General features: G+C 38.9%; 3 protein-coding genes across 4 annotated transcripts in view; all 3 read right to left on the bottom strand.

Annotated features, from left to right (window-relative positions):
- LOC137634246 (ATP-binding cassette sub-family F member 1) overlaps nt 1-7,915 on the bottom strand; it is a 43,722-nt gene extending 35,807 nt beyond the window's left edge. The window contains exon 1 of the mRNA XM_068366523.1: nt 6,843-7,915. Coding sequence (XP_068222624.1) covers nt 6,843-7,809 — 967 coding nt within the window. The 5' untranslated portion in view covers nt 7,810-7,915. The remainder of the gene's footprint in view (nt 1-6,842) is intronic.
- The window catches only part of LOC137634545 (uncharacterized), a 469,969-nt gene that overhangs the window by 327,281 nt on the left and 114,899 nt on the right, over nt 1-27,789 (bottom strand). The window lies entirely within an intron of this gene.
- LOC137634330 (uro-adherence factor A-like) overlaps nt 22,918-27,789 on the bottom strand; it is a 45,282-nt gene continuing 40,410 nt past the window's right edge. For both annotated transcript variants that reach the window (XM_068366714.1, XM_068366715.1), the window contains 3 exons: nt 27,572-27,766; nt 24,272-24,421; nt 22,918-24,035 (listed from right to left, as the gene is read on the bottom strand). In XM_068366714.1, coding sequence (XP_068222815.1) covers nt 23,855-24,035; nt 24,272-24,421; nt 27,572-27,766 — 526 coding nt within the window. In that variant the 3' untranslated portion in view covers nt 22,918-23,854. The remainder of the gene's footprint in view (nt 24,036-24,271; nt 24,422-27,571; nt 27,767-27,789) is intronic.

The raw sequence follows: 27,789 nt of genomic DNA, 5'->3' as shown, positions 1-27,789 counted from the left end.
CTGTATTGGACAATCATCTGTATAAAACATTTTAACTATACTTGCTATAAATACTAAAAAATCTTAAAAACAATTTGTATTTTTCATAACAATACAAACCAGTCTTTTATAAGGGTTTATTCCCAAATCGTTTGGCTACAACCAGAATGAAAGAATTCTTTGGATGCTGGTAACAATGTGTGGTTATCAGCTGTTTACCCAGACTGCAGACAAGTGCTGGACCTCATCAAGGCTGTTCAATTTTATCACGGTCAAGATTTGAGGGGTTGGATGAGGGGGGACATTAAAACAAATGACTTTAGGTTTGTATAGTTAGGAAAATACAAAATATTTTTAAAAATTTGTAATTTGTTCCTACACATTACAATCTGTCATCATTTATATGGGGAGTCTTCCTTAGGTGGGAAGAAGTCTGTAGAGTTCAACAGGGATTTCATTATCCCTAACCCAGCTATACAGTATACTAATGATAACTGAGACCGGTTCATATGAGTAGTCTAGATATCTGCCTCATGGTAAAATAGAAGTCATTGACTTAACTAGGTTTATATTTGATTAGAAAAAGATAATTGTATTGCAACTTAATCTAACATATAACTAGTTATCACATGGAAATTCTTACTTGTACAACGGTCCCTTCCAAGCAGGTACTGTACTCCTGGTTAAGGCATATCAAGGCAGAGGTAAAGGGGGCAGGAACTTATTCATTCCATTTGCACATCCATTTATTCTGAGAATAACCAATCATGTGATATAAGTTGGTTGCTCTGTAAGGGCATGCCCTAACCTATCTGTTGAACAGCCCCTATCGGACCTAAAGAGAAAGTGTCTGGTGATCTATAGGTACAGTCCTTAAGATAGTGAGCCGTAAAAGTGGTCTGTCTTTTCCAGACCCCTTGCACTAAGGACTTGGGCTGCTGAGTGGCTATTAGAGAATGCTAGGGTTGCAGCAACACTAAGTATATCGTGAGCTCTATGAGGGGCACCAGATGCTGTTTCTCCAGAGGATTTTGAAGCTTTAAGGATAAGGATAACTTCCCTCAACCAAAACGAGATTGATTTTGGTTACTTTCTTCTTATGACCCGTACTCAAAAATAGGTTAGGTATTTTAGGACAATATAGAGCAATTATCTTCAGATAATGTTGGACTGCTATAACAGGACAATGTAACAGACTGTCCGGATCAGAAGTTACCTCTTTAATAACCGAGGTAAAATCTGTTGTCTAAATTTGAAGGATTTTGGGCCTTGCCACAAACTTGGGAACAAAGGTAAAGGACAGGCATTTTCATCCCCTAGAGTGTAATAGACAAGATAAACCATGACGTTCACTCACTCTTTTTGAGAAGGCTACCGTCTTTAAGATAAGATCTCTATCAGAAGCCTGATGACGAAGTTTGTAAGATGCCATCGTGAGGGACCTTAGAACCTTAATCACACTCCAAACTGAGGCTTTAGTTCTCGGTGACAGCAGGATTGCTCGAAGCTTTTAATCACAGCTGACTGTTCCCACGAAGAGGGGAGATAGATTCCTTTCGATTTGAAGGGAATACTGTAGTGGACTCAAGTGAAGCATTACTCCTTCTACAACACCAATCGCAGAAAAGTGACCACATTGATCGACAGACTGCTGCAGAGGACTTACGGACGTATCCCTAAGGTTGCTTCGCAGTTGGTCTCAAAAAGCCTTTCCCTCCAGAAAAGGTGCTGGCTAACCTCCATCCATGAAGAGAGAGGCAATGGAATGCAAGGTGCAAATTTTTCACGTTGGATGTTCCACCAGAAGATCAAGAAGGTCCGGGTACCACTCCACAAGCTATCAGTGTTACTCTCACATTTTCTGATGCCCTTGCTTACCCCTTACTTTGTCCAGGACCTGACAAATCAGGCAGAACAGGGGAAAGCCGTAAAAAGTCCACCCCCATCCCAATGGTGTTGAAATGTCTCCTACATTGCCACACCTGGATCTGGAACTGGAGAGCAATACACAGGGAGTTTGTGGTTCAGATGGATTACAAACATGTCCAATGTCGGGGAACCCTACAAAGTCAAAACACTCATTGTCATTTGAGGGAGCAAAGACTATTCTGAACCAACTGCTGTTCCCAATTAGCTCAGACTGTTGGCTATTACATATTTTTTACCAGGAATAAATGGGAAAGGAGAGCAGAGGTTCAGAATGGTCAGATTGTCGGCTATTACGCTCCTTTTACCAGGAATACAGCGGAAAGGAGAAAAGTTTATTTGCACCCCTCCATGGATGGATCGCCGCTACTAGATACTCAGCATCCTAGTTTGTTAACGTGAGTTACTAGAGTCAAGTTGTCACTCATCAAACACAACAAAGTGACCTTTCAACATTTTGAAAGTGGAGTAATGCCAGGTAAGACACTTTCATCTCTAGGTAACTGATATGGAGGGTCTTGTCATTATGTGACCACATCCCTGAAATTTGCACTTCCCATGGGTGAGCTTCCCAGCATTGCCTGGAGGCATCAGGGAAGAGAAGAAACTCTGGAGGAGGAACTTAGAGTGGGATTCCGGCTAATAAGTTCTCCTCCTTCAACCACCACTGGAGATTTATTCTCGCTTCTTGAGGACCTTCACCCGAGTTGAAGAAGGGTGTGAAACTTGCACAACTTATGCTTTAATGTTTACTGCAGTGAACGAATGTGCATCCTCTCGAAGGAAATTAACATCAAGGGAAGTGAGATGGCCTATGAGCCTCTTCCAAGAATGACCTAGGAGAGCTACACTTTTGAGAAAGGGAGCTGGCACTTGTCTAAGTCTTAGTACTTTGTCTGAAGATGGATATGCTCTGTCTTGGCCCAAGTCTAAATCCATGCCTAGGTAATGAAGACGACTCTGAAAATCGAGACTAGACTTCTCTAGATTCAATTAGAGAAGAGGACTAGGATGAGCCTCTGAATCCACATAGAATTTTCTGTCTTGACAAACAAGGAGGAGGCAGTATACAAATCCTACTGGATTGTAAGGAATTTTACACTGCAGACAACTGTTTGTTTAAAAGCTCCAGTGTCTCTCGTCTGAACAGAGTCAGGTATTCTGCTACTGAAAAAATTTTGTCTATAGTTGTACCCCTTGGGCGTCGAGGGATCACCGTGATCTTACAGGCCTCTAATCAGGTTCATTATCTTCATAGAGTGAAGCTGGATCTTCCAATGGAGATACCATGGTGGTATCCAGGATAACCTATGGGGACAGTTCAGAGGACACGTCTATAACAACTGGTGATGATGTAGATGGTCTGTGATCCTGTCGAGGAACTACCAGGCTAGGTTCTTGCTTAAAAACCTGTCTGAAATTTTCCCCGTTACACTGAGCATCTTTATATTCTTTCTTCAAGCAAGAACCATTAACTAAAAATCTAAAAAGGAATGAGGAGAGCCTTGATTTCTACAAGAGACAGGGTCTGTCAAAATAAATCTGAAAAAACGATGGTTCGTTTCTCAATCAGAACTGGATCTGTGGGGAAAAATAAAAAATATCTGTCGGGAATGGGCCATATGAGCGCTTACGCTTAGGGACAGAATAACATGGGTGAGAAGTCAGACCTTCGCTTCTGATGGGAAAGTTGATCCCCTGAGGTTGAGTTCACAGCCACACTAGGAATAGGCGGGTAAGGTTCCGCAATCTTTTTCCTATCAAAACTCTAAAAATTAGAATTTTCTTGTTTTCTGGATGTTTTAAAGGCTTAGGAACAAGTTTAGTCAGGCATCAGAAGCACCATTGGCATTTGGTTTTGCATGAACCAAAGACTGCGAAAACACAGCCACCTGTCTGCCAACAAAACCAGTGAAAGAGCAAACGAAAGTGGGAACAAAAGATGGATATGACAGTATAAGAGGGGATAGGTAAAGATATGACAGTATAAGGGGGGGTAGGTAAAGATACGACTGTGTAAGGGGTAGGTAAGGATACAATAGTACTGTATAAGGATACAACAGTATAAGGGATGGGTAGGTAAGGATACGACAGTATAACGGATGGGTAGAAAAGGCTACGACAGTAGAAGGGATGGGTAGAAAAGGCTACGACAGTAGAAGGGATGGGTAGAAAAGGATACAACAGTATAAGGCATGGGTAGAAAAGAATATGACAGCATAAGGGGGTGGGTAAGGATACGATAGTATAAAGGTGGTTAGGTAAGGATACGATAGTGTAAGGGGGTAGGTAATGATACGACAGTATAAGGGGGTTAGGTAAGGATATGACAGTATTAGGGTGGTAGTTAAGGATGTAATAATATAAGGAGATACCTAAGGATATGACAGCATAAGGGGGGTAGCTAAGGATAAGACAGTATAAGAGGGGTAAGTATGGATATGACAGTACTGTATAAGAGGGGTAAGTATGGATATGACAGTATAAGGGGGGGTAGGTAAGGATACAACCTTATAAGGGGGGTAGGTAAGGATAGGACCTTATAAGGGAGGTAGGTAAGGATACGACCTTATAAGGGGGGTAGATAAGGATACGACAGTATTAGGGTGTTCAGAAAGGATACAACAGTATAAGGGTGTCAGGTAAGGATACAACAGTGTAAGGGACGTAGGTAAGGATACGACAGTATAAGGGGGGTAGGTAAAGATATGACAGTGTATAAGGTGGGTTGGTAAGGATATGACCAAATAAGGGGGTAGATAAGGATATGTCAGTACAGTATAAGGGGATACTTATGAGTGTTCGGGGTAGGTAAAATACGACAGTAAAAGAGGGGGATAGATAAGGATACGACAGTACAAGAAGAGTAGGTAAGTATACGGCTGTCTAAATGGTGGTGGTCGCAGTAGGTAGTAAGGCTAAAGCTCTCAAGTTAGGTTAGGTGGAGAATTTTAGGTTAATTGGCATTCTTGTTTGTTTCCTTTACAATGTAGTTTTTCAGTCATAACTTTTTAAATTGTGATACTTTGACAATACTTACACAAGCCACATATTTTTCTAATTTGTGATCTCACATTTACAATACCTTTCTGACAATTATCATTGTTTCTAATCACTCATTTTTGGCATTTCTCCACCCATAAACCACAACTTTCCACTGGGATCCCGCCAAAACTCTTAAACAGGTGGCTTGCCCCAACAGTCATGGTCAGAGATGGATAAAACGCAAGACAGCGAGTGGGAAATATATATGGTTTGTGTAATTGGCTAGAAATTAAAGTACTGTATATTTCCCGATTGGGGCAGACAGTATGGAATTCCAGTAGTTGACAAAGGGAAAAAAACACAAGAAAATCACCAAACCTAACCTAGGACGTATCCTTACCTTCTTACCCACCGAGGTGAGACTGCGACCGCCATATCCTTACCTTGACCTAAGACAAAGTCTCAACCCTGTGTTTGCTTACCATCTGGTTTCACTTCTGGTAAGGTAACACTAAATCTTATTTCATAAATCGTAAAACTACCTTCGTAGTATTGTATTTCGGACAAAGATAGACCTTTTTTCCCGTAAAGAAATTCAATTTGCCGCGTAATAAGAATTTTACTCTCGTTCCAAGCAACTAAATATATCCCTTGGACCAGAACTGAATTCTTGACATTGAAATAACATTTATCTACACAATTGTTTGTTTCAAAGGAAACTGACCTTCATTTCTATTGGAAAGAAAACAAGAATCATGGGACCTGTGCGACTCTGGGGTTTATGAAAAGGGGAAAACGAAAATCCCAACTTAAATAAACCAATCTGACCTGACTTAACCTCGGGATCTATCCTCCTCCTTTACTGGAGGGAGGGGGTTGTCCATCTCAAACTATCAACCCTATCGACTGCTGATCTCACCTACGATATAGTATCACTTCAAAAACCTTTCAATGCACTACTTATGTTACTACACTAGGGCTAATACCTATACCTTATCAAAAATAAGGTGCAGATAGTAAAATGAGAAAATTCAATATTCTTATTGCTTAAACTGTAATAATTCTATTCTCACTTCAAATAAAAAATGATCGAAAATTATTTTGCATCCCTAACTCTCTATTCACCATAACTATAAAATGAGAGATTTCGCTATCTGTTGTGTTAGTCATTTTTGGTGATCATTGTGCAGCATTCAGAAGGCAAAGGATAAAAATACAAGAACCATCGTGAGTTCTATTATAGTTACAGACAGAAAAAGGTTTTCTACAATAAGACAGGTGTACCAATAAGAAAATAAAAAAGTCTGTTTTCTTGGAAAATGAGTTATTTTCAATGCAAATAAAAACTTAATTATCTAAGAAATAATAATCAATGAGGTCAGCGTGAACAGCTCAGCACGTACTGCTTGCCATTACATAGGAGCTTGGTGTTTTTCTTTTTCAGCGAGCGAAGCGAGCGCACGGCGGAGCAAAAGCCATTAGATTTCTAGAAAAATATCCCCATTCTTAGATCAAACGGGTTTTTGGTTTATCTGGTTTGAAATGAAGGTCAAATTCAGTGACCGCACATTATTAACTACAGGAAAAACTACCTTTTATGTTCAAAATGTTGTTCTGTCCATAACTATAATTTTACAGAGTATACATAAAATGTTCAGAGAGCCTTTGTATATCAGTGGCCAATTTTTCCAGCATGGATTAAAAAAGGACATTAACTAACCTAACCTTTCACCCTCCCCCCCCCCCACAACCTAACATACAAGCCATGTCCTTACCTACTTACCTAACGGGAGAGGGGGGGGGGAACAGCTACTGGTGACCCCCCTTACACTGCCGTATTTTAAGTTAGACATAATAATACATACAGGTGGCCGCTAAGATACATACACCCCATGTTCAGTACAGTATATGAAATGTTATGGGCACAACAAGATTTACTTCAGAATACTCACCTTCTGCTCTTTTCCTCTTTAGTTTTGCCTCTTCAGACTCTTCTTCCGCTTCCTCTTCCTCCTCCTCCTCTTCGTCGTCCCCTGCAGGAGGCTCCTCCTCATCTACTTCCATAGAGTCTGTCTCAGGGGTGGGCGACTTATCTTTTTCCTTACGGGGCTCTTCCTTCGCTTGGGTCTTCTTGACTTCTTCCTCTGGTTCCTTCGCCTTTGGAACCTCCTTCACAATTACTTCCTTCTTTGGGGGTTTTACTTCCTTCTTCACTTCCACTTCTTTCTCCTCTTCCTCCTCGTCTTCGTCTTCCATGTCATCCAGTTCTTCTTCGTCGGAGCTCTCCTGGACTTTTTTCTTCGGCTTTTTCTGTTTTTGCTTTTTACCCTTCGGTTGGATTTTTGGTGCGAACTCCTCCTCGGCATCACTGGCCACCTCCAGATTGATCATCTTCTCGACCAGCTTATCATCCTCGTCTTCCCAGTCATCGTCTTTCTTCCCCTTTTTCTTCTTTTCCTTTTTCTTCTTGAGTTGCTTGCCTGGGGTCTTGTCTTCGAATTTCGACTCGTCCTCACTGTTGCTCACCTTGTTGATATCGATGACTTTATCATCATCATCATCACTCCAGTCATCTTTCTTCCCCTTTTTCTTTTTCCCTTTCTTCTGAGAATTATCAACCTGCTTAGGGGTATTGGACACCTCGTCATCACTCACGTCATTCTTACCCCTTCCCCCTTTCTTTTTCTTACCCTTTTTCTTCCCATCATCATCATCATTTACAGTCGTATTTATTACCTCCTCTTCGCTATCTTCATGCTTATTCTTGCCTTTCTTTTTCTTGTTTTTCTTCTGTGAAGCAGTGACAGATGGAACACTTTCGTCATCGCTGTCCACTATCTTGGCCTTAGTTTTCGTCTCTTCTTGGTCAGACTCCCAATCATCCTTGTTCTTGCCCTTCTTTCCTTTCTTGGGAGGCATTGTGCACTATTAATTCACTAATTATAATAACAATAATACGCCAATGACCTGATTTTTTGGTCACGGCACAAACACAGTGGTGTTAGTTTGTGCCTTGATGGCGAAAGGAAAGTTTATACTTTACTTCGGACTAAAATTTTGTCGAAAAATTCTAATAATTGTATCATTTATTGCTAAATATTTTCATTCATAAATTAAATTTCATATTTAAAACTATCATAAAAATAATCTAAGATCTTGAAATAAACAAAAATCTCAACAAAAATATTTAACTAAACTTTATAACTATGATGAACGCATCCTGACTTTTCTTTACTTATTCCCATTTATTATTGCCGTAATCATTATTGCGTCATATGATTCATTGTAGATTCAAAATTAGAATAAAGTTCAAACATCTTTCAAAGTTACTTCAGAAAGTTCAAGAAAGGTAAGGTACCTAGAGATATGTACTCAAAGGCGGGAAATGTGAATTCACACTATTTTCTGCACAATGAAATAGGTGACTCAGGGGCGTTCATTTTGAGAATTGTCCCTCATGTCCGTATTTAAGATATGTATCATCATCTCCTCGTACGCCTATTGGCGTAAAGGGCCTCGGCCAGATTTGACCAGTTGCCTCTATCTTGAGCTTTTAAATCAATACTTCGCCATTCATCACCTACTTCACACTTCATCGGATTCAGCCATGTAGGACTGGGTCTTCTCACTCTTCTAGTGCCTTGTGAAGCCCAGTTGAAAATTTGGTGAACTAATCACTCTTGGGGAGTGCAAAGAGCATGCCCAAACCACCTCCATCTACCCCTCATCCACATATGGCACTCTAGTAATCTCTCTTATAGTTTCATTTATAATCCTGTCCTGCCATTTAACTCCCAATATTCTTCTGAGGGCTTTGTTCTTAAATCTACAAAATCTGTTGAATATTGTTTCATTGTCTTACCATGACTCGCTATGTATATATATATATATATATATATATATATATATATATATATATATATATATATATATATATATATATATATATATATTTGCTCCTACCCCTATTGATGCAAAGGGCCTCGGTTAGATTTTGCCAGTGACCTCTATCTTGAGCTTTAATTGAATACTTCTTCATTCATCAACCCATTCTTCGCACTTCATAGTCCTCAGCCATGTGGGTTTGGGTCTTTCAACTCTTCTAGTACCTTGTGGAGAACAGCTGAACGTTTGGTTAATTACCTCTCTTGGGGAGTGCAAAGAACATGCCCAAACCACCTCCATCTACCCTTCATCATGATCTCATCCACATATGGCACTCGAGTAATCTCTCTTATAGTTTCATTTCTAATCCTGTCCTGCTATTTAACTCCCAATATTATTCTGAAGGCTTTGTTCTCAAATCTACTAAATCTATTGGAGATTGTTTCATTGTCATAACATGACTCATGTCCATAGAGTAACACCGATCTCACTAAACTGATATATAGTCTGATTTTTAAATGTAATTTCAGGCGATTTGATTTCCAATTTTTTTCTTAACCTAGCCATTGTCTGATTTGCTTTGTCTAACCTTTCACTAAACTCTCATTCTAAAGACCCTGTATTGGCGATCATAGTACCTAAATACTTTAATGATTCTACCTCATTAATCTTTTCTCCTTCCAATGATATCTCATCTTCCATTGCATACTCCATTCTCATCATCTCTGTCTTTCTTCTATTTATCCTCAGCCCAACTTCTTGTAATATTTCATGCATTCTGGTAAGCAAGCATTGCAAATTCTGTGGTGTTCAGCTAACAAAACAGCATCATCAGCATACTCTAGGTTTTCTAAATTCCTATCACCAATCCAGTCCAATCCTTCTCCACCATCTCTGACTGTTCTATGCAATACAAAATCCATGAGGAGGATAAACAACATAGGTGAAAACACATTCCCTTGGAGTACTCCGCTGTTCACTGGAAATTCATTTGATAAGCCCCAATTAACATTAACTTTGCACTTGCTATGCTCATGAATAGACTTAATCAAATTTAACATATACAGTATATGAGAAATTCCATAATAACACAGGGCTCTCCATAAAATTGGCCGGTGCACACTATCAAAGGCTTTTTCATAGTCCACAAATGCGATCAAAATGGGATTTCTATATTCTATGCATTGCTGTACATATCTCAAAATGAAAATTTGGTCAGTGCAATTTCTACCTTGTTCAGTTCTTAGCTTTTCATCAATCTTTCTCTCCAGTCTCTTTAGACTAAGCATACTATATATTTTCATAACAACTGACGTAAGTGTTATGCCTCTGCAATTATTGCAATCAATCAGGTCTCCTTTTTTATATTTTCATAGCTTCGACTTTAAACACACTGAATTCATTCGTGGGCACATCAATGTCTTCATCGGCTTCAGCTTTATCTATTAAATTAATCTCTTCATATTACCTATTCATTACCTCACTACAGTAGTCCAACCAACGTTGTCTTTCTTCATCTTCTGTTGCTATAACAGAGCCATCTCTCTTTTTGATGGGTACATGCTTCTTCTTCTTCTTTGCCCCAGTCGAGATTTCATTAATAATTATATGAACAATTCTTACACCACTGCCAGTTCCTAAATTCACAGCTTTGTCAGCCTCATCTGCTTTACTGTCAAAATATTCTCTCCAGTCATTCCTGGCTTTTCTTTTGACCCCACTGTCAATACTGGAATACTTAACATGCTCTACTTTGTAATTTTCATAATTTCCTCGAAAACTTTCAACAATCAATTTCTATTTTTGTATCCCAAGTATCGTTGGATATTCATGGCTTTCTTGTAACTGTGTCCCAAGACCACACCATTCTTCATTAATTGTCTGTTCTTCGTCTCTTAAAGTCTCTAAAACTGCAAATCGATTCCTACATTCAATTGCAAATGTTTCTCTATGCCCTTTTTCTAAAAGCTTAGTTCTGTTAAACCTAGGTATTCTATCTATCTTTCTGTTCGGTGCTTTCAGTTTTAATTTCAGTGTGGCAATGAGGAGCTGGTGATCACTACCAATAACTGCACCTCTATAGCTTTTTACATTTCTTAGAGCCCCCATTCTCTCTTTATTAATGTCTATGTGATATATCTGATTTTTGTAATTGTCACATGGTGAAGTTCATGTATTCTTATGAATGTTCTTGTGTTGGAAAAGAGTACCTCCAATGACACGATTGTTTGCTGAACAGAAACTTATAAAATATGCTCTATTTTCATTTGTAACTTCGCCAAGACCCTCGACATCCATCACATTCTCTATCCCTTGATTATTTCTTCCAACTTTAGCATCGAAGTCACCAATCACAATTTTCATATCTCTCTCTGGGATCTCATCTATTACACTCTGCAGTTCTTCATAGTATTCATCTTTCCTTTCTTCAGGAGAATCGCTTGTTGGGGCATAGCAAACTACAATACTCATATTGCACTACTTTGATTTGAACTTTGCTAGTAACAATCTATTTACAGCTCTCCACTCGGTTAATGCATTTTCTGCTCTTGGTGTCATCATTCCTACCCTTTCTCTTCCAACTCCATCTGATCTTCTTGAGTAGATATATATATTGCCTTAGTCTAATGTTCCCTCACCAATCCCCTTACAACGTGTTTCAGTTAGGGCCAATATATTCAAACTAAACTTCATAAATTCACTCTCCCCTTGCTGCAACTTCCCAATGTGAATCATGGTTATAACATTCCAATTACCAATCTTCAATATATATATATATATATATATATATATATATATATATATATATATATATATATATATATATATATATGTGTGTGTGTGTGTGTGTGAAGATATCTATGAAAACGTGACTCAAGTTTCATTTGTTTTGGATGATTTCAATGCTAAAGTAGTTCAAAAGAAGAGAAGAGAATCAGTAGTACATAAATTTGGGGTAAGCACAAGAAATGATGGTGGAGACGTACGTAGACTTTGCTTTAAAAATAACGATCCTAAAATCATGAACACTTTTTATAAAAAGAAACATAAAAGGGATATGGAAAAGCACAAATGGAGAAAAGAAATAGATTTTATTCCCAGTGAAAAAGTTAATTCAGTTACAGAAGTATCAGTGTTAAACAAGTTAAAGGCAAGCGATCATAGAATGGTGAGAAGCAACATTTTTTCCTGATCTAATGAAAGAAAGAGAAAATAATCTTAAGAAATAAACTAAACGTTCCTTTAATAAGAGAAATATCTGATGAGTATAGATTGGCAATTCAAAATAGATACTCTAGCTACATGATGAAATGGAAGCTAGTAAAAAAAGAACTAATTTAATAAGAAAAAATATTGGAATCAGCACAAGAGATAGGTGAAAAAGTTCCTAAATAAGATCAAGGAAAACTATTATTATTATCATTATTATTATTATTACTAGCCAAGCTACAACCCTAGTTGGAAAAGCAAGATGCTATAAGCCCAAGGGCTCCAACAGGGAAAAATAGCCCAGTGAGGAAAGGAAATAAGGAAATAAATAAATGATGAGAATAAATTAACAATATATCATTCTAAAAACAGTAACTGCGTCAAAACAGATATGCCTATATAAACTATTAACAACGTCAAAAACAGATATGTCATATATAAACAATAAAAAGACTCATGTCAGCCTGGTCAACATAAAAAATTTGCTCCAACTAATCAGAAAACATCAAAGAACCTAACAAAGAAGACTCTGGAGAAGAGGGTAAAATCCAAGAGAGGAAATAGAATTAGCAGAAGTATCCAAATCAATAAACAAACTAAAATCCCAAGACATTCATAAACACAATCAGACCAAAAATGAGGAAACACTAAAAAGGAAGAAGCATAAAATTGATGGAAAGAAGACTTTTTGTTTGAAAGAATGAAAGCGGAAATATTATCACCAATAGAGATAGAGTGATAAGAATTACAGAGGAATTCCATACAATGTTATACAATAATGATATAAGAAATAACTTTGCCAATAGAAATAATGAAACACCTGAGCTGGTATCAAACATAACAGTATAGAAAGTAAGGAAAGCATTGAACGGCATAAAAAGAGGCGAAGCAGTATGAGAAGATTGCCTAACAATTGATTTGATAATAAATGGAGATTTCATGGCAGTAGAACTGCCTGAACTCTACACCAAATGTCTGCAATAATGCTTTACACCTACACCTTGGAAAAAAAACTTTATCATTATACTAATTCACAAAAAGGGAGACATTAAAGACTTGAAAGATTACCGGCAAATAAGTTTACTCTCCATTATATAAGAAATATTTACAAAGATCATATTGGGCCAATTAGAAAGACAGCTAGACTTTAATTAACCAAGAGAGTAGGCAGGCTTTAGATGTGGGATTTAACAACTGCCAATATCCATGTAATTAACCAGCTAATGGAAAAAATGACAAACACTATGTAAGGCATTTATAGGCTATGAGAAAGCTTTTGATTCTGTCAAAACATCAGCAGTAATGAAAGGTCTTAAAAGACAAGGAATACATGAGTCTCATGTTGGAACACTTGAAGATATCTATACAAGAAGTACAGTTATCATAAAACTACATGAAGATACTGTTGTGAGAAAATTCTGATTGAGAAAGGACTTGAACAGGGGTACCTTGTCTCTTCAAAATCATTCACAAAAGGCCTAGATTTTAAAAATCTATATTTGGAAAATGTAGGAATAAATACTAATGGTACATACCTTAACAACTTTAGAATTGCAGATGAAATAGTTCATGGGAGGAATTACAAAAGATGATTGATTTGAAAAGAGAAAGCAGAAATATAGGACTGAATATCAATACGAGTAAAACTAAGATAATGTTCAATTAAAATGAAGAGACAACAAATAAGGGTTATGGACAAACCTCTAGAGATTGTTGATAAATATGTATGATAAGGACAAACAGTAAGTATTTACTAAAGACACGAGACTGAAATTAAAAGAAGGGTAAGCATAGGATGGAGAGCTTTCGGTAAACAAAAAAAGAGATTATGAAAAGTAAAGTGTCACTTTCCCTGAAAAGAAAAGTATCTATTCAGGTGGTCATACCAGTATTAACTTATGCATCAGAAACTTGGAGCCTTACTAAAGCATTAAAACCTAAGCTAGTTATAACTCAAAGGGCTATGGAAAGAATAATGATGGGAATGACACTAAGAGACAGAAAAAGAACTACAAGGATACGAGAGCAAACTAAAGTAGAGGATATTCTAACAAAATTTAAGGAAAAGAAATGGACTTGAGTAGGACATTTAATGAGAATGGCAGATAATAGATGGTCATTAACAATAATAGAATGGGTCCCTAGAGATTGCAGAAGAAGCAGGGGAAGGAAGGGAAGACTATGGATTGATGAACTAAGAAAGTTTGCTGGTGTGGACTGGTATAGAAAAACCATAAACAGATGCAAGTGGAAGGACATGTCTAAGACCTTTGGTCTGCAGTGGACTAGTAATGTATGATGATGATGATATATATATATATATATATATATATATATATATATATATATATATACATACATAAAAAAATATATGGGAATGAGTGTATATCTATTCTTATGAAATGAACAAAACAAAACAAGGCAGTGAAAGCCAAAGGTCTTGATAGATCAACTGATCTATATAAATTCATTGCTCAAGTTTAACACTGGAACCAGAAGCTGACATTAAGCACATCTATACTTATAGAAAGAGAATGAATGAGGAGTTAACTGAATTAGGAATGAAAGTAAAAAAAAAAAAGATGTTAAGTAAAAAGCAAACTTTTTCCCTTGACTCGCAAGGTCTTAAGTTTATCTTCCTATGAAGGATTGTCTGTGGGGAGCATTTAAATGGCTTTACATACACCTACAGTAGATCTGACAGTCCTGCCTTCTCCACCTGGTCCCTCTAGAGCAACCTTAGTAAGATAAATGTGCTGTAGTTACACTATGAGGTAAAAGTTAGTAGAGGTTGGACAACAAGATGGAAGTAGGACGATATAAAGGTTAGTGCAGTTAAGGGCAGAATGAACACTACAAAGATCCTTTATTAAAGCCTGTATCACACAGTGTGAGGTACACTGGCATAATAAACACTCTGGAAAAAAAAAAGAGTAGGCATGATTTACCCAAGGAAGATGGACATGGTTGAGAAATTAGGTGAAACTGTAATGCTAGACAACATTGGACATGTTAATTAATTTTAGAGAAAATGGCTATTTGTCAAATCAATATACTTGATTACCAGTGAGCGCTATATTTACAACACGGTTAATGCTGCATATGAAAATGAGCCTGTAAGGACAGTGAGACAAGCGTCACCAAGATCAACTGATACTTTATTTGAATGCGCACGGAAATACATTACAAGGTGCGGACGGAAACGTAGGATTACGTTGGCGCCAAATCAGATTGAAGTGCCCGCCAAAATATGTGTTTTCTTACACTTACAAATATATGAATTATGGGTTAACAAAAACATGTTATGAAACGATACATATATCAAAATGTAGCTCTGGTAGAGCGGAATATATATACATAGGACACCACAGTGTGGCGAAGAGAGAATTTAAATAAATAAGTAGTTTGTCGATTTTCTGGACGACGAAGGGATCGGTGTCCTTACAAGTACTCCCCCCCAAGACATCGGGCGGCGTAGAGGGCTGATGATTAATCTTCGTATCTCTTCGGGCGTCGGAGGGTTCCTCTTGTTTTTGAACGGAGGGGCGCGCTGGCGGTCGGTGTAAGGATCTCTTCCTCTTGACGTCGTTTGATGATTTTTCCTTCGTTGGGCGGCTTGTTTTGTGGCGGAACTCTGGGTCTGCCAGGTCCAGCGGAGGCGGTGTCGCTTCCTTCGAGAAACGCTGGTTTCACGCGGTCTATTGAGACCCAGTCCTCTTGGCCATGGACGTCGAGAAGGAAGGCTTTCGGTGTCTTTTTAATAACCCGGTAGGGACCTCGATAAGGTCTAGTCAGTGGTTGTCGATGAGCGTCGACACGGACGAAAACGTACTTACAGTCATCCAGGCTTTTTGGCTTGAAGTGCTTGGTTCTGTCCTGGTAAGTTTTGAGACACGGCCTGAACTTCCTGGCGATGTCCCTTAGGTGATCCAGCTGCGTGTCGTCGGTTGATGAGGGAAAGAATTCGCCAGGAACTGCGAGCGCTTCCCCGTAAACTTTTTCGGCGGGGGAAGGTTCGCCGTCTGCGCGAGGGGCGGTGCGAAAGCCGAGGAGTACCCAAGGAAGTCGTGATTTCCAGTCCCCGTCGGTGCAGCTCGCCATCAGGGACGCCTTGAGGGCGCGGTGCGTTCTTTCGACCATGCCGTTTGCCGCGGGGTTGTATGCCGTGGTGCTGTGGAGCGTCGTCCCCATCAGGTTCGCCAAAGCAAGCCATATTTCTGAGAGGGGCCTCTGTCAGTCGTGATGTCGTCAGGAACGCCAAACCTGCTCACCCAGCTTGACAGGAGGGCTTCGGCACATGCTTGAGTCGTAGCTTCGGCACATGCTTGAGTCGTAGCTTCGGCACATGCTTGAGTCGTAGCTTCGGTCATCGGCGATGCCTCCAACCACCTCGTGGAGCGATCGATGATTGTAAGTAGGTAGCGAGCGGATCCGGAAGGGGGCAATGGTCCCACAACGTCGATGTGTATATGTCCGAAACGTCTTTTTGGCTGGGGAAAATCGCCCACCCCCGATTCGGTGTGACGGCTGACCTTGCTTGACTGGCAGTTGATGCATGACCTCGCCCATTCCCGGGCGTCCTTTTTTATCCCTGGCCAGACAAACTTTTCAGACAGAAGGCGAGCGGTGGTGCGTCCTGAGGGGTGCGAAAGTCCATGGATGATATCGAATATTTTCCTTCTGCAGGAGGCTGGTACCCAGGGACGAGGGCGGCCCGTGCTGGTGTCGCAAAGAATAGTTACTCCTGCTGGTCCGAGGGGAACCGCACTTATCTTGAGCGCGGATGGCTCCGTCAGGTGAACCTGTGCTTCTCGGTCGGTGCGTTGTTCGGTTGCGAGATTGGCGTAGTCGATTCCCAGGTGGATCGCGTCAATTTCAATCCTTGAAAGGGCGTCCGCGACTGGGTTTTTCTTTCCTGGGACGTAATGTATGGTGCACCCGAATTCGGCGATTGATGCGAGATGACGTTGTTGTCGGGATGACCATGCGTCCGTTGATTTCGCAAAGGCGTGGACGAGGGGTTGATGATCCGTTGCAATCGTGAAGGGGGTACCCTCCAAGATGTGCCTGAAGTGGCGGACGGCGAGGTAGACGGCGAGGAGTTCCCTATCGAAGGTGCTCTATCTTGTTTCGGCGGGTTACAATTTCTTGCTGAAGAATGCCAGCGGTCGAGGAGAACCATCGACGAGTTGCTCAAGCAGAGCCCCGCAGGCGACGTTGCTGGCGTCGGTCGTTAGTCGCAGGGGCGCGTCGTCGTCAAAATGAGCCAGGGTGGTGGCATTCGCAAGGGCATCCTTCGTCCGAGCGAATGCCTGTTGCTGGGGCAAGCCCCACTCGAGTTTTTTTGCTTTTCTTTTCAGGACGTCGTCGAGGGGTGACAGGGTTTGTGCGATGTTGGGGATGAAGCGCCTGTAGTAATTGACCATTCCCAAGAACTCCTGAAGTTGGCGAATGGTCGTAGGTATTGGGAACTTCCTGATGGCGTCGACTTTGGTTGTCATGGGTTTTACCCCGCGCGAGGATATACGGTGACCAAGGAAATCCACTCCCTCCGCACCGAACGTACATTTGTCGAAGCGTACGACTAGGCCGTTCTCCTTTAGGCGCTTTAGGACGGTGCGGACGTGTCCCCGGTGTTCCTCCTTGGTTTTGAGAATATCAGGATGTCGTCGACGTAGCAGACGCAGAAAGGTAGGTCACCCAGAATGCTATCCATTAGTCGTTGGAAGGTTGCCCCGGCGTTGCGTAGACCGAAGGTTGAGTATGCGAAGGTGTAGGATCCGAACGGCGTTACAATGGCAGTTTTCGGGATATCTTCCGGGAATACGGGGACCTGGAAGTAAGACTTGAGAAGGTCCATCTTGGTAAAAAACTTTGCGCCGTGCAACGCGTTCGTTAGGTCCTGCATTTTGGGCAGTGTGTAGTGATCGGGCGTTGTGATGAGGTTGAGGCGCCTGTAGTCGCCGCAAGGTCTCCAGGACCCGTCCGGCTTTTTAACCATGTGCAGGGGTGATGCCCAGGGGCTCGATGCTTTCTTACAGATACCCATGCGTTCCATGTCCTCGAAGGCGCGTTTGGCATCCTTCAGTTTCTGAGGCGGGAGGCGGCGGAATTTGGCGTGAGTGGGAGGTCCTGTCGTTGTGATGTGGTTGTATATACCATGCTTGGACGGGGAACCTGGCGAGTGTCGGAGCTCGGGCTTGAAAACCTCGGGAAACTCTCGTAGGAGGTCGGCGTAGGGGTGCGTTGTTACGGCGGATACGGACATTGTTGCAGGGCCGTGTTCTAGGGCACGAGACTGGCAGGTTCCCGTGTCGATGAGACGTCTGTTAGCGACATCGACGAGGAGTCCATGGTGGGCGAGGAAATCCGCACCGAGGAGGGGGCGATTGACGTCGGCGATAGCGAAGGGCCAAGAATACGAACTGCCCATGATAGATATCTTGAGGGTCTTGATTCCATAGCACCGTATGGGAGATCCGTTGGCGGCGATGAGTGAGGGAGCGTTTTTGTCGGGACCACGGTCTAGGTCGGACTTCGAAGGAGGGAACGTTGACTGCATTGCGCCAGTGTCCACCATGAGTCTACGGTTGGAAATGGTATCGAGGATACAGAAACCAATCTTGTTATGGTTAACTGTGGCCGCGATGGTGGCAGGTGGATGCTTCTGGCGTCGTCTTCTAGGGAAACTGCATGGTGCTCTACATTTCTTGGTGTCACTGCCGAACTGTTGGTGGTAGAAGCACCATGCTGGGTTAGGCCTAGGGTTTGGTCGCGTCGGTTGCGGTGGTTTCTTTCTTGATAGAATGTTGATCTCATCGTCCTCGAGGGCCATTGCCGAGGAGTCTATGGAAGAGCAGCTGCTGAAGGAGGAGAACGGAGGCGGTGTTGACAATGATGCTCCGAGGCGAGATGCTTTGGAGGCCTCGTGGAGCTTCTGAGCCTTCGACAGGAGTTCGTTCATCGGGAGCGTGTCGGCGTCTGTCAATTGGGCCCGTACGCCCTGTGGTAGGCGTCGAAGAAAGATCTCGCGAGATAAGCTAATCTCACGTCGTCGGCCGTTGCTATCTGTTTCGGGGAGCATGAGCAGGCCGGTTAGCTCGTCCCACGCCTCGACAGGAGAGGTGTCACCCATGGGCTTGCCGGCGAGGTCCAGTACTTTCTGTGCCCTTGCTGAGACGGAGAGGGAGTAGATACCGATGAGTTTCGTTCTCAGGTCGTCGTATGAAACTTGGCCGGCCTGGGCGTCGAGCCATGGGGAAATCTTGTTGAATACTTCTTCAGGTATGGAGGTGAGAACGATGTCAGCCTTGGCGCAGGAGTCGCTGAGTCTAGCGACGCGGAAGAGTACAGTACGTCCGCTCTCAGGAACCAGGAAGCAGTGTTGTGTTGAGAAAAGGGCGGCAGTTTGACTTTGGGCGTGGAGGCGAGGCCGTTGGGTGCGATGGGCGTGTTGCTTCCTGCATCGTGGCCAGACGACGAGTCGGCGAAGAGGTGAGAGGTTGATATGTCGGTTAAGCTCATCCTACTGCCTTACGTTCACCGAAGTGTGGGAGAACCAAAGGCAGGTTCTTGCCTAAGGTAACGGAGTATGTAGAAGGTAGCACGGCCGTAATAAGTCCGTTAATGGCAAAGCCAAAACCGCTGATGCTACTTTCAACTCCGGGGTCACCAGTTGTAAGGACAGTGAGACAAGCGTCACCAAGATCAACTGATACTTTATTTGAATGCGCACGGAAATACATTACAAGGTGCGGACGGAAACGTAGGATTATGTTGGCGCCAAGTCAGATTGAAGTGCCCGCCAAAATATGTGTGTTTTCTTACACTTACAAATATATGAATTATGGGTTAACAAAAACATGTTATGAAACGATACATATATCAAAATGTAGCTCTGGTAGAGCGGAATATATATACATAGGACACCACAGTGTGGCGAAGAGAGAATTTAAATAAATAAGTAGTTTGTCGATTTTCTGGACGACGAAGGGATCGGTGTCCTTACAAGCCATTTCCTATTTGCATCTTTTAATAACCTAAATATCAGGAAATCTGTTTAATGCATAAAACTACATTACTTTAAAGCAAAACTTTGACAATACCATTAGTTTTGCACACAACCATGTGAAGTAAAAATTACATAAAATGCCTATAGAGGGCCATAGCAGTAATATTTTTGTGGCCTTGTGAACTATAAATTAGCACACGAATTTACATAATTTAAGATTTGATTATAATCTAAGGAAGATCATGACAGTTTGCATATGTCATCACCAAGATGCATTATCTGACAAAAAATATTTTTTCTCCTCTATTTATATATTGATCAAGTTATTGAACTGATCAAATTATATGAGGATAGGTATGTTTTAGTTATGAGCATCCAAAGGTTTTTAATGCAGTTATAGTTTTCCTCCGCCAAAAATTAAAGTAATAACAAAAATTACCCTAACTGTTGTGTAGTTCTAACAGGTTGTGTTTCATCTCTTCCATTGCTGATTTTCGGTCCCCTACCCTTTAGTGATGAATTAACTGATACTTCACCCTGTATGATATGATGCATCATGTCATTATTACTAGTTAAGCTACAACCCTAGTTGGAAAAGAAGGATGCTACAATTATGCCAAAGGGCTCCAACAAGGAAAATAGCCCAGTGAGAAAAGGAAATCAATAAATCAATAAATTACATGAGAAATAATGAATATACTCGTAAAATACCTTAAGATTGGTAACGATAAAATGTCATATATAAACTACAAAAAGACTTATTTCAACCTGTTCAACATGAAAATATTCGCTCCCTAAGGAAGATCATTCCCTAATCTGGTCACAGAATAAATCTTCTAGAACCATGTGCAGTATTGAGCCTTATGATAGAGTCGGCATGACTTAGATTTAACTGCATATTTAAGAATACATACAGGATGGTAATGTCTGGGAAGCTCTGAATGCAAAGGATGATCAGCATTATGAAAAATCTTATACAACATGCATAAAAAACTAACTGAATGACGGTTCCAGTTTAATGTCTAGATCAGGAATAAGAAATTTAATATATTGTAAGCTTTCGTCCAACAAATTAAGATGAGATTCAACAGCTGAATAACAGACTGAAGAACATTAAACGAAACAAGACGGAATAAGAGAAATTTCTTCTGAATATTTGTATCACTAAGTCTTGAAAGACTCTCTAACAAGAAGACAATTTTTTATTGTGCAATTGAAGAAACACTTGTTACTTGCTTATGACTTTTTTATTGGAATTATAAAAATTGCAAGACATAAAAACATGCAGAAAAATTATGAACAAAGGGATAATTACTCTCACGTAGCAATGGGGCATCTTAACTTAAAGACTCGCTCAAGCAAGCTGCGTGGTAATTTCATGAAGGTTGGTAACTCCCCTTCCGATATGTGGCGCTATCAGATGCTGAGTTAAAACTTTTAAAATTATTATGGATATACCAAAACGGGTATACAAAAAATACATCTTTCAAACGCTGTAGTTGGAATGTCTTAATAAAAAAAATGCTACATCTTAGTTATTTATCAAGATAATTGAATGACTCTTTTTTTTAGATCCTATGCGATGTTTTTCTTCATCTGCACCAAGTAATTAATAACTTGATGTCTGAAAAAATTCCTGGAAAAGCATGGCAGTTGGTCCCCTTAAGCCCAAGTAGCATTACTTTCTGCCTTTTAATTTTCATCCATTACTTTAAATATTTTCCCTCTCAGTTGTCCAACTTCACATTGCTTCAACATCAACTATCATTTTAAGACATATTTCAGTGCTCATGAGTCCAGAAATGTGATTTGGTCTTGTTACATTGTTGATAAATTGAAAATTTAAATAATGATTATGATAACATCAAGAACTGTTCATTATAAAAAGGCAAGAGAAATTTTCTTGAGCTCTTAACTCTTGGTGCTTTTAGGAAGGATACTCAAATCATGATAAAAAGAAATTTAGAAAGAAAAGTTTAAGATTGATGAGGAAAGGCAGGAGAATCTCTTCAACTTAATACAAACAAACAAGTGATATGAACTTTAATACAATAAAGAAGAAAAGCGAGCCCAGCGAGACCGAGAACAACCAAATAAAGAGAAAGTAGGTTTTGTAAATAAACTGTACATTGCATCATTTAAACAAGATAAGAAGCTAATAGGGAAATAATCAATCCAGGTTGTGGGCAAACATTGTTGTTCAGTATAAAATTCATTTGCAAGTACATTATTTATGCTTTGCTTTGAATTTGCTAAAGCCCTTTAGTCCCCAAAAAATTTCAACAAAAACAAAGTGAAAAATTTCTGAGGTTATTTTTAATATACTGCAGTTTCATTGATGTACTTCTCTAGCAGGTGACATGCGACACATTATGTTTTTACCCATACAATTTATGTCAACACACTTTCATTATGAAGTAGAATTTGTGAATGACTCAAAATTAGAAAATATCTTTATAATATAATCAGCACTACATCATTAATAACATTTAGCTTGATCACAGCACTGAATTAACATTAACTATTAGGGTTGGCCAGATCAGCTTTAAAAGATCCAAGTAACGAAATAAGAACTTTCAGTAAAAACAAACCTTTAACCAAGACAGGTGAACACCTCCCCTACATCCATCAAGACAAAATTTCTACTAGAATATTCACTAGTAGTATAAATTTTGAAGCTTGAGAAGAAAATTCTTGACATAGCATACAAAATAGTAAGCAGCAAAAGGGAAAACTAATGTAAATGGGTTTAATATACTAAGTGTTATGTTAATCTAAGAGGAATATTTAGAGAATATATGAAGTAAGTTCTTGTAGACATTCCATTTTAGTTATTAATATAAATGTGCATAATTTATAGACGTACCTTTGACACCTAGACTATTTCAATACAGCTTTAATAGGATACATCAAACTCCAGATAGGTTAAAAGAATATATTACAAATGGACAGAGTAAGCAAGAATACATAAATGGTAAATAAGTTGTTACTGAAAATCTTTAAAAATTGTGTTTGGTATTCAAAGTTGGAACACTAATCTTCAGAATTATTCCCATAACATACAGGGACTGACATCATATTCTATAACTCTTAACGTATGCAAGTAATTTAATTTGTCTCATGTTGTATAATTTGGCAGGAGTTTTTTTTTTTCACGACAAAAACACAAATTTACAAATAAACTCTTTAGCATCAAATTCCTAATTATCTTGCTCATGTGAATATCTAACAGGGAAAAAGTAAATTAATGTTACTTTCTTGCAATATTTTACAAGATACAGTACTACATGGAGTCACTTAGCTGAAATAAAGGCACTACAGTATCTCAAATAATGTGACCTAACACGGTATACTTGATTGCTTTGATAAATACATTGCTGCTCCTTTTTCCTCCACCTTATACAATACCTTTTCCTTCTTTCCTGTGCATTTTCCAGTTTTTCTACCAACTACATACATTAAAAAAATAAAGCAAAATGCATTAGCAGCATCAAAATATTATGGTTAAGGGATGCCTTTAATATTTCTAACATAAATAAGCCTTAAAAAATAGCATACATAATAGTATACACCCTAATGACAATTAGTTTCTCTTCACATTAAAATATCAATCTTTTGAAATAGAACCAATCATCACGAGATCACATATCAACTGGATAACATCTTAAGCATTCTACCCATAATCTTTTCAAATAAAATGAAACATCACAAGATCAGATGTTGACTGGACAACTTCTCGAGCATTCTACCCATGACGGGTGAAACTTAATTTTTCTTAAACGGTAGCATCAAATAAAATAATCACAAATGCAACCTAAATAATACACAGTAACATCAAAATAATAAGTTGTTAACTTCTCAACCAAATTTGCTGGTTATATCATCAATTAAAGCAGTCAGTCGTTGTATTTCTGTCGATTTCTTTTCAACAGTCTCGGTTAAGGACAGAATCTTTACCTCCGCTTTCTTCACCAGTACAATCAGTCTTGCATTCTCATGTTCATGTTTCCCTTTCTCTTTCTGGAATTCTTGCTGAGCACTAAGGAAAAAATAGAAAGTAATGAAAACTAGGTGTACCTTTATAGTTAGTATCAAATGCAACTGCTATAATTTTACATTGAAAAAAATTTTCATAACATATTCTAGCAATTTTCAAAACTGCATGACTTAATGGCGTCCAACAATTCTTGTGGTTACAGTAGAAAATACAGTTAAACAAATTAAAAAAAATTGTATCCAATGGATATATTTCTTCTATTACTGTACTATACTTACTCATTATATTTTTCTTCTAATGTTTTCAAAACCGTTGTAAAACTCTCTTCCTTTTTAGCTAATTTGGCATGTAAAGCTTCTTTTTCTGCCTTCAGAACTTCTTCATTTCGTCTCATAGTTTCCGTAACTTCTTGCAGTCGCATGTACTTCCTGTTTGGATTGATTAGATTTAGGAAATTGGACTAGAAGGACCATCACTGGGGACTGGGAGGCCACCCAGTACCGGCAAACGAATGTGCAAGTAACTACAAAAAAATAAATCACAACCAACCGTAAAGAAAATAACCAAACCAAGTTGAAATAATTGGAAAATCACAAATAATGGAATACTATTCAATGAACGTTTTATTCAAAATGTAGCAAAGGTAATAATACTGTACAAGTTTTCAAGATAAAAAAGAAAGATACCAATCAGTAAAGTACAGAAGCATGCACTTCTTTAGTCATTATCACTATAAATATTTTCATATCAGATCTTCCCTTGACAGAGTTAGATGTGAAATGAGTTCTCTGAATTATATTATCTTTTTGAACTCCCATGAAGACAGCCTTCATCTATTACTTTTCCCCCCACAATATCCTGATCCTCCTTACAGATCTTCATCCAGCCACTTCCATATTTATTATTTTTTTTGATTAACTGTTCCTCATCCCTTCTTACATGTCTAATTCATATTAAATCTTGAATTCTCAGTATTTTTACAGCTTCTAAATACAAACTCCCTCTCCACCAGCTTCCCATCACAGTCAAGCCATAAACTTTGATATTTAAAGAACAAACATTTTTCTAGCAAGTGTACATACTTTTCTGGTGTATAGAGAAGTAAAATCCTTGTGTATCCATCTCAAATCTTTGATCTCTCTACAAATGAAACATTTTTTATATGTAGTGTGGCAACCCTTCTCTCCACTTAATCCATTCTATCAACAATCACTTTCTTGCTGCCCTCTCAATGTCCGTTTCACAGTACAGTCTTATACGTAACAGAAATGCTCTACCTTTTCATAAAACTTGCTTACCTACCACAACAAGGTTCTCAATTTTTAAAACTTCCCAATTTGCTCGTTATACGTTTCGGGAATTAAAATCTCATGCTTCATGTCAATTTTGTAATACAGAGCACCTCTTAGTGACACTTATATCTGTAGAATATTCAGGGTTCCCGCATGCACATCTTCCCCACAACCACTTTCTAATTGTACTCTTTCCTTTGCAGTCATCAAAGCTTTTATTTTGCTATTCCTTTTTTCCCATTTCACTCTTCCACTTTCGAAGATTTCCACCATCTATTCCTCATAGCCTGCTGTTAACAGTAGGTGATTTGCATAAAGCAGTACCCTTGATCATGTTTTCCAGCATACCTCTGTAGCTCCCTTACTATGATAAACATGGGATTAAAGCTGATTTTTTTGCTAACAAACATTTATCCGAAACCCTGATACCCCTGCCCTTGTCGTCACTCAATATGTAGTACAAATAATAATAGTAACAAAATTAACTTCATGAGTCTTTCTGGTACCACTGGTCTATGTATTGCTCATTTAATTACTTGTCTCAGTACTTGTTAAACGCATTTTTAAGATATACACATGGTACAGCTTCTTCCTCTGTTCAGTACTTTTCCTGCAATTACCTTACTGCTGCTTTGGTTGTTGATCTCTGACATGAAGTAAACTGCATAATAAGAGTTTACAATTTTTCTCATCCTTACCTCAAGCACCTTAATGAATACCACACAGTATTTCCATAACACATTTGAGAAATCTTACTCCACATTAATTTCTAAATTAGTGCACATTTACCTTTGTATGACATTACTGTAAGTTTTACTATTCCTCTGGTCCTATCTTTCTTTATCCAATTTCCATATACACTAGTAACATCATGGTTGACAGGATCTCTTGCTGCTTCTGTAAGTCTATTGTTATTTTTTATGGTCCTGAGGATTTTCCATTTCTCACCCTCACATTTTCCCTTTTAACCTCTTCAGGTGTCATGTTCTCTAAGGTCTCAATTAAGCCAACATCCAACAGTTTATGTTCATTTGCTTCCTTCAGCAACTATTCAATACATTTTATAACTAACTATGCCTATTTGTAGCTTTAATTACTCCTTTTTCATTTTTATTGCCATCTTTTCCAAGTCATCATGCTTTTGTAAATATCTTTCTTCTTTTCCTTTTGATATATTGGGATTCTGATTTCCTTCCAACAATTATTTTTCTCTTAAAGCTGCCTTTTACCCTCCCATCTCCCTTTCCCTTATACAGATTATCTCTAATCTCGCAACCTGTCTTTTAACATTGCTTGAAGGTTTTTTTCTTTTCTTCAATTGTCGTTTGTACATCGAAATTCCACCAATATATCTTTTCCTACAACCCTTACCTCATATTACCCCACATACTTTGGCAGCCTTTTGTACCCCCTACTTTCAACAGCTACTTCAGCCTTTTTGAAGTTCTATTTGCTGACACTTTCTTAATGCTCCTTTTTGATGTTCAAGTTTCCATCTTATAACCAAGTATTTTTTGCTTTCCTTCTAACTTTCACAAAAAAATTAGCGTAGTAATTAATGCAGTTTTAAGCAAGCCTCTCATAGTATTACTGTACTGTGCAACCCTTTCCATTAACATTGTTCAAACTCTTTCATTATAAAAACTGATTTAGCCACTCCAGCCATGTATGTTCTTTACTACTCTCTGAAGTTCTTGAATATTATTCAGTAGCTTCAATCTTTGGCAACATTCAAGAATTATTTCTTCCTTTTGATTTCTTTATCATATGCAATACATATCCAGTACATGCTCAAAACCCTATTTCTAATGGGATATTTAGATCTCCTCCTATCAATAATCCAACAGAGGTACTTTGGTTACAGCACCTTACAGTCTTCTACAAAATTCTGGCTTTACTTCTGGACTTCTCATCTTTGGCCCATGGACTGAAAATATTACATCATCCCCTACCAAACTACAGTAATCTTAATCTTATTATATTTTAGCTATTTGTTTCAACTCCATAACATCTTCCACCATTTCATATTTGAAAGTACTGTATCCACAGTATTATACTACATAGTCACTAAACAAAAATTAAGCTTTATTTCAAATTGTAACAAATACTCATTACCAACTTGCAACTTACGAAAACAAATTATTTTCATCTAGTTATGTTTTAAGAATGTTAAGCATTCATCAAAATAAAAAGAAATGCTAATAATATCCTTGTTTTACAATCACCTATGATGTAAAGTAAAGAAGAGAAATTAACAATATCTACATTGGAAAAATTCATCCTTACTTGATCAAGTCATGGAATTGACCTTCCACTTTCCTCAGTTCTTCTTGATGCTGCTTAACCTCTTCCTTTAGTGCTTTGCACTCCAAATCATATTTGTTCTCCAACAAGAAAAGATCTCTCTCACCCTCTTCACTTTTTTTCTTTCCCTGTTCAACAACCTTAAGAAGCATAGCCTGAAGCTGCTGTATTGTTGTTCTGAAATAAAGTCATAAAGGACA

Source organism: Palaemon carinicauda, chromosome 44 (genome assembly GCF_036898095.1).
Source record: "Palaemon carinicauda isolate YSFRI2023 chromosome 44, ASM3689809v2, whole genome shotgun sequence".
NCBI classification, from domain to species: domain Eukaryota; kingdom Metazoa; phylum Arthropoda; class Malacostraca; order Decapoda; family Palaemonidae; genus Palaemon; species Palaemon carinicauda.
This window is presented reverse-complemented; position numbering and strand designations above follow the sequence as displayed.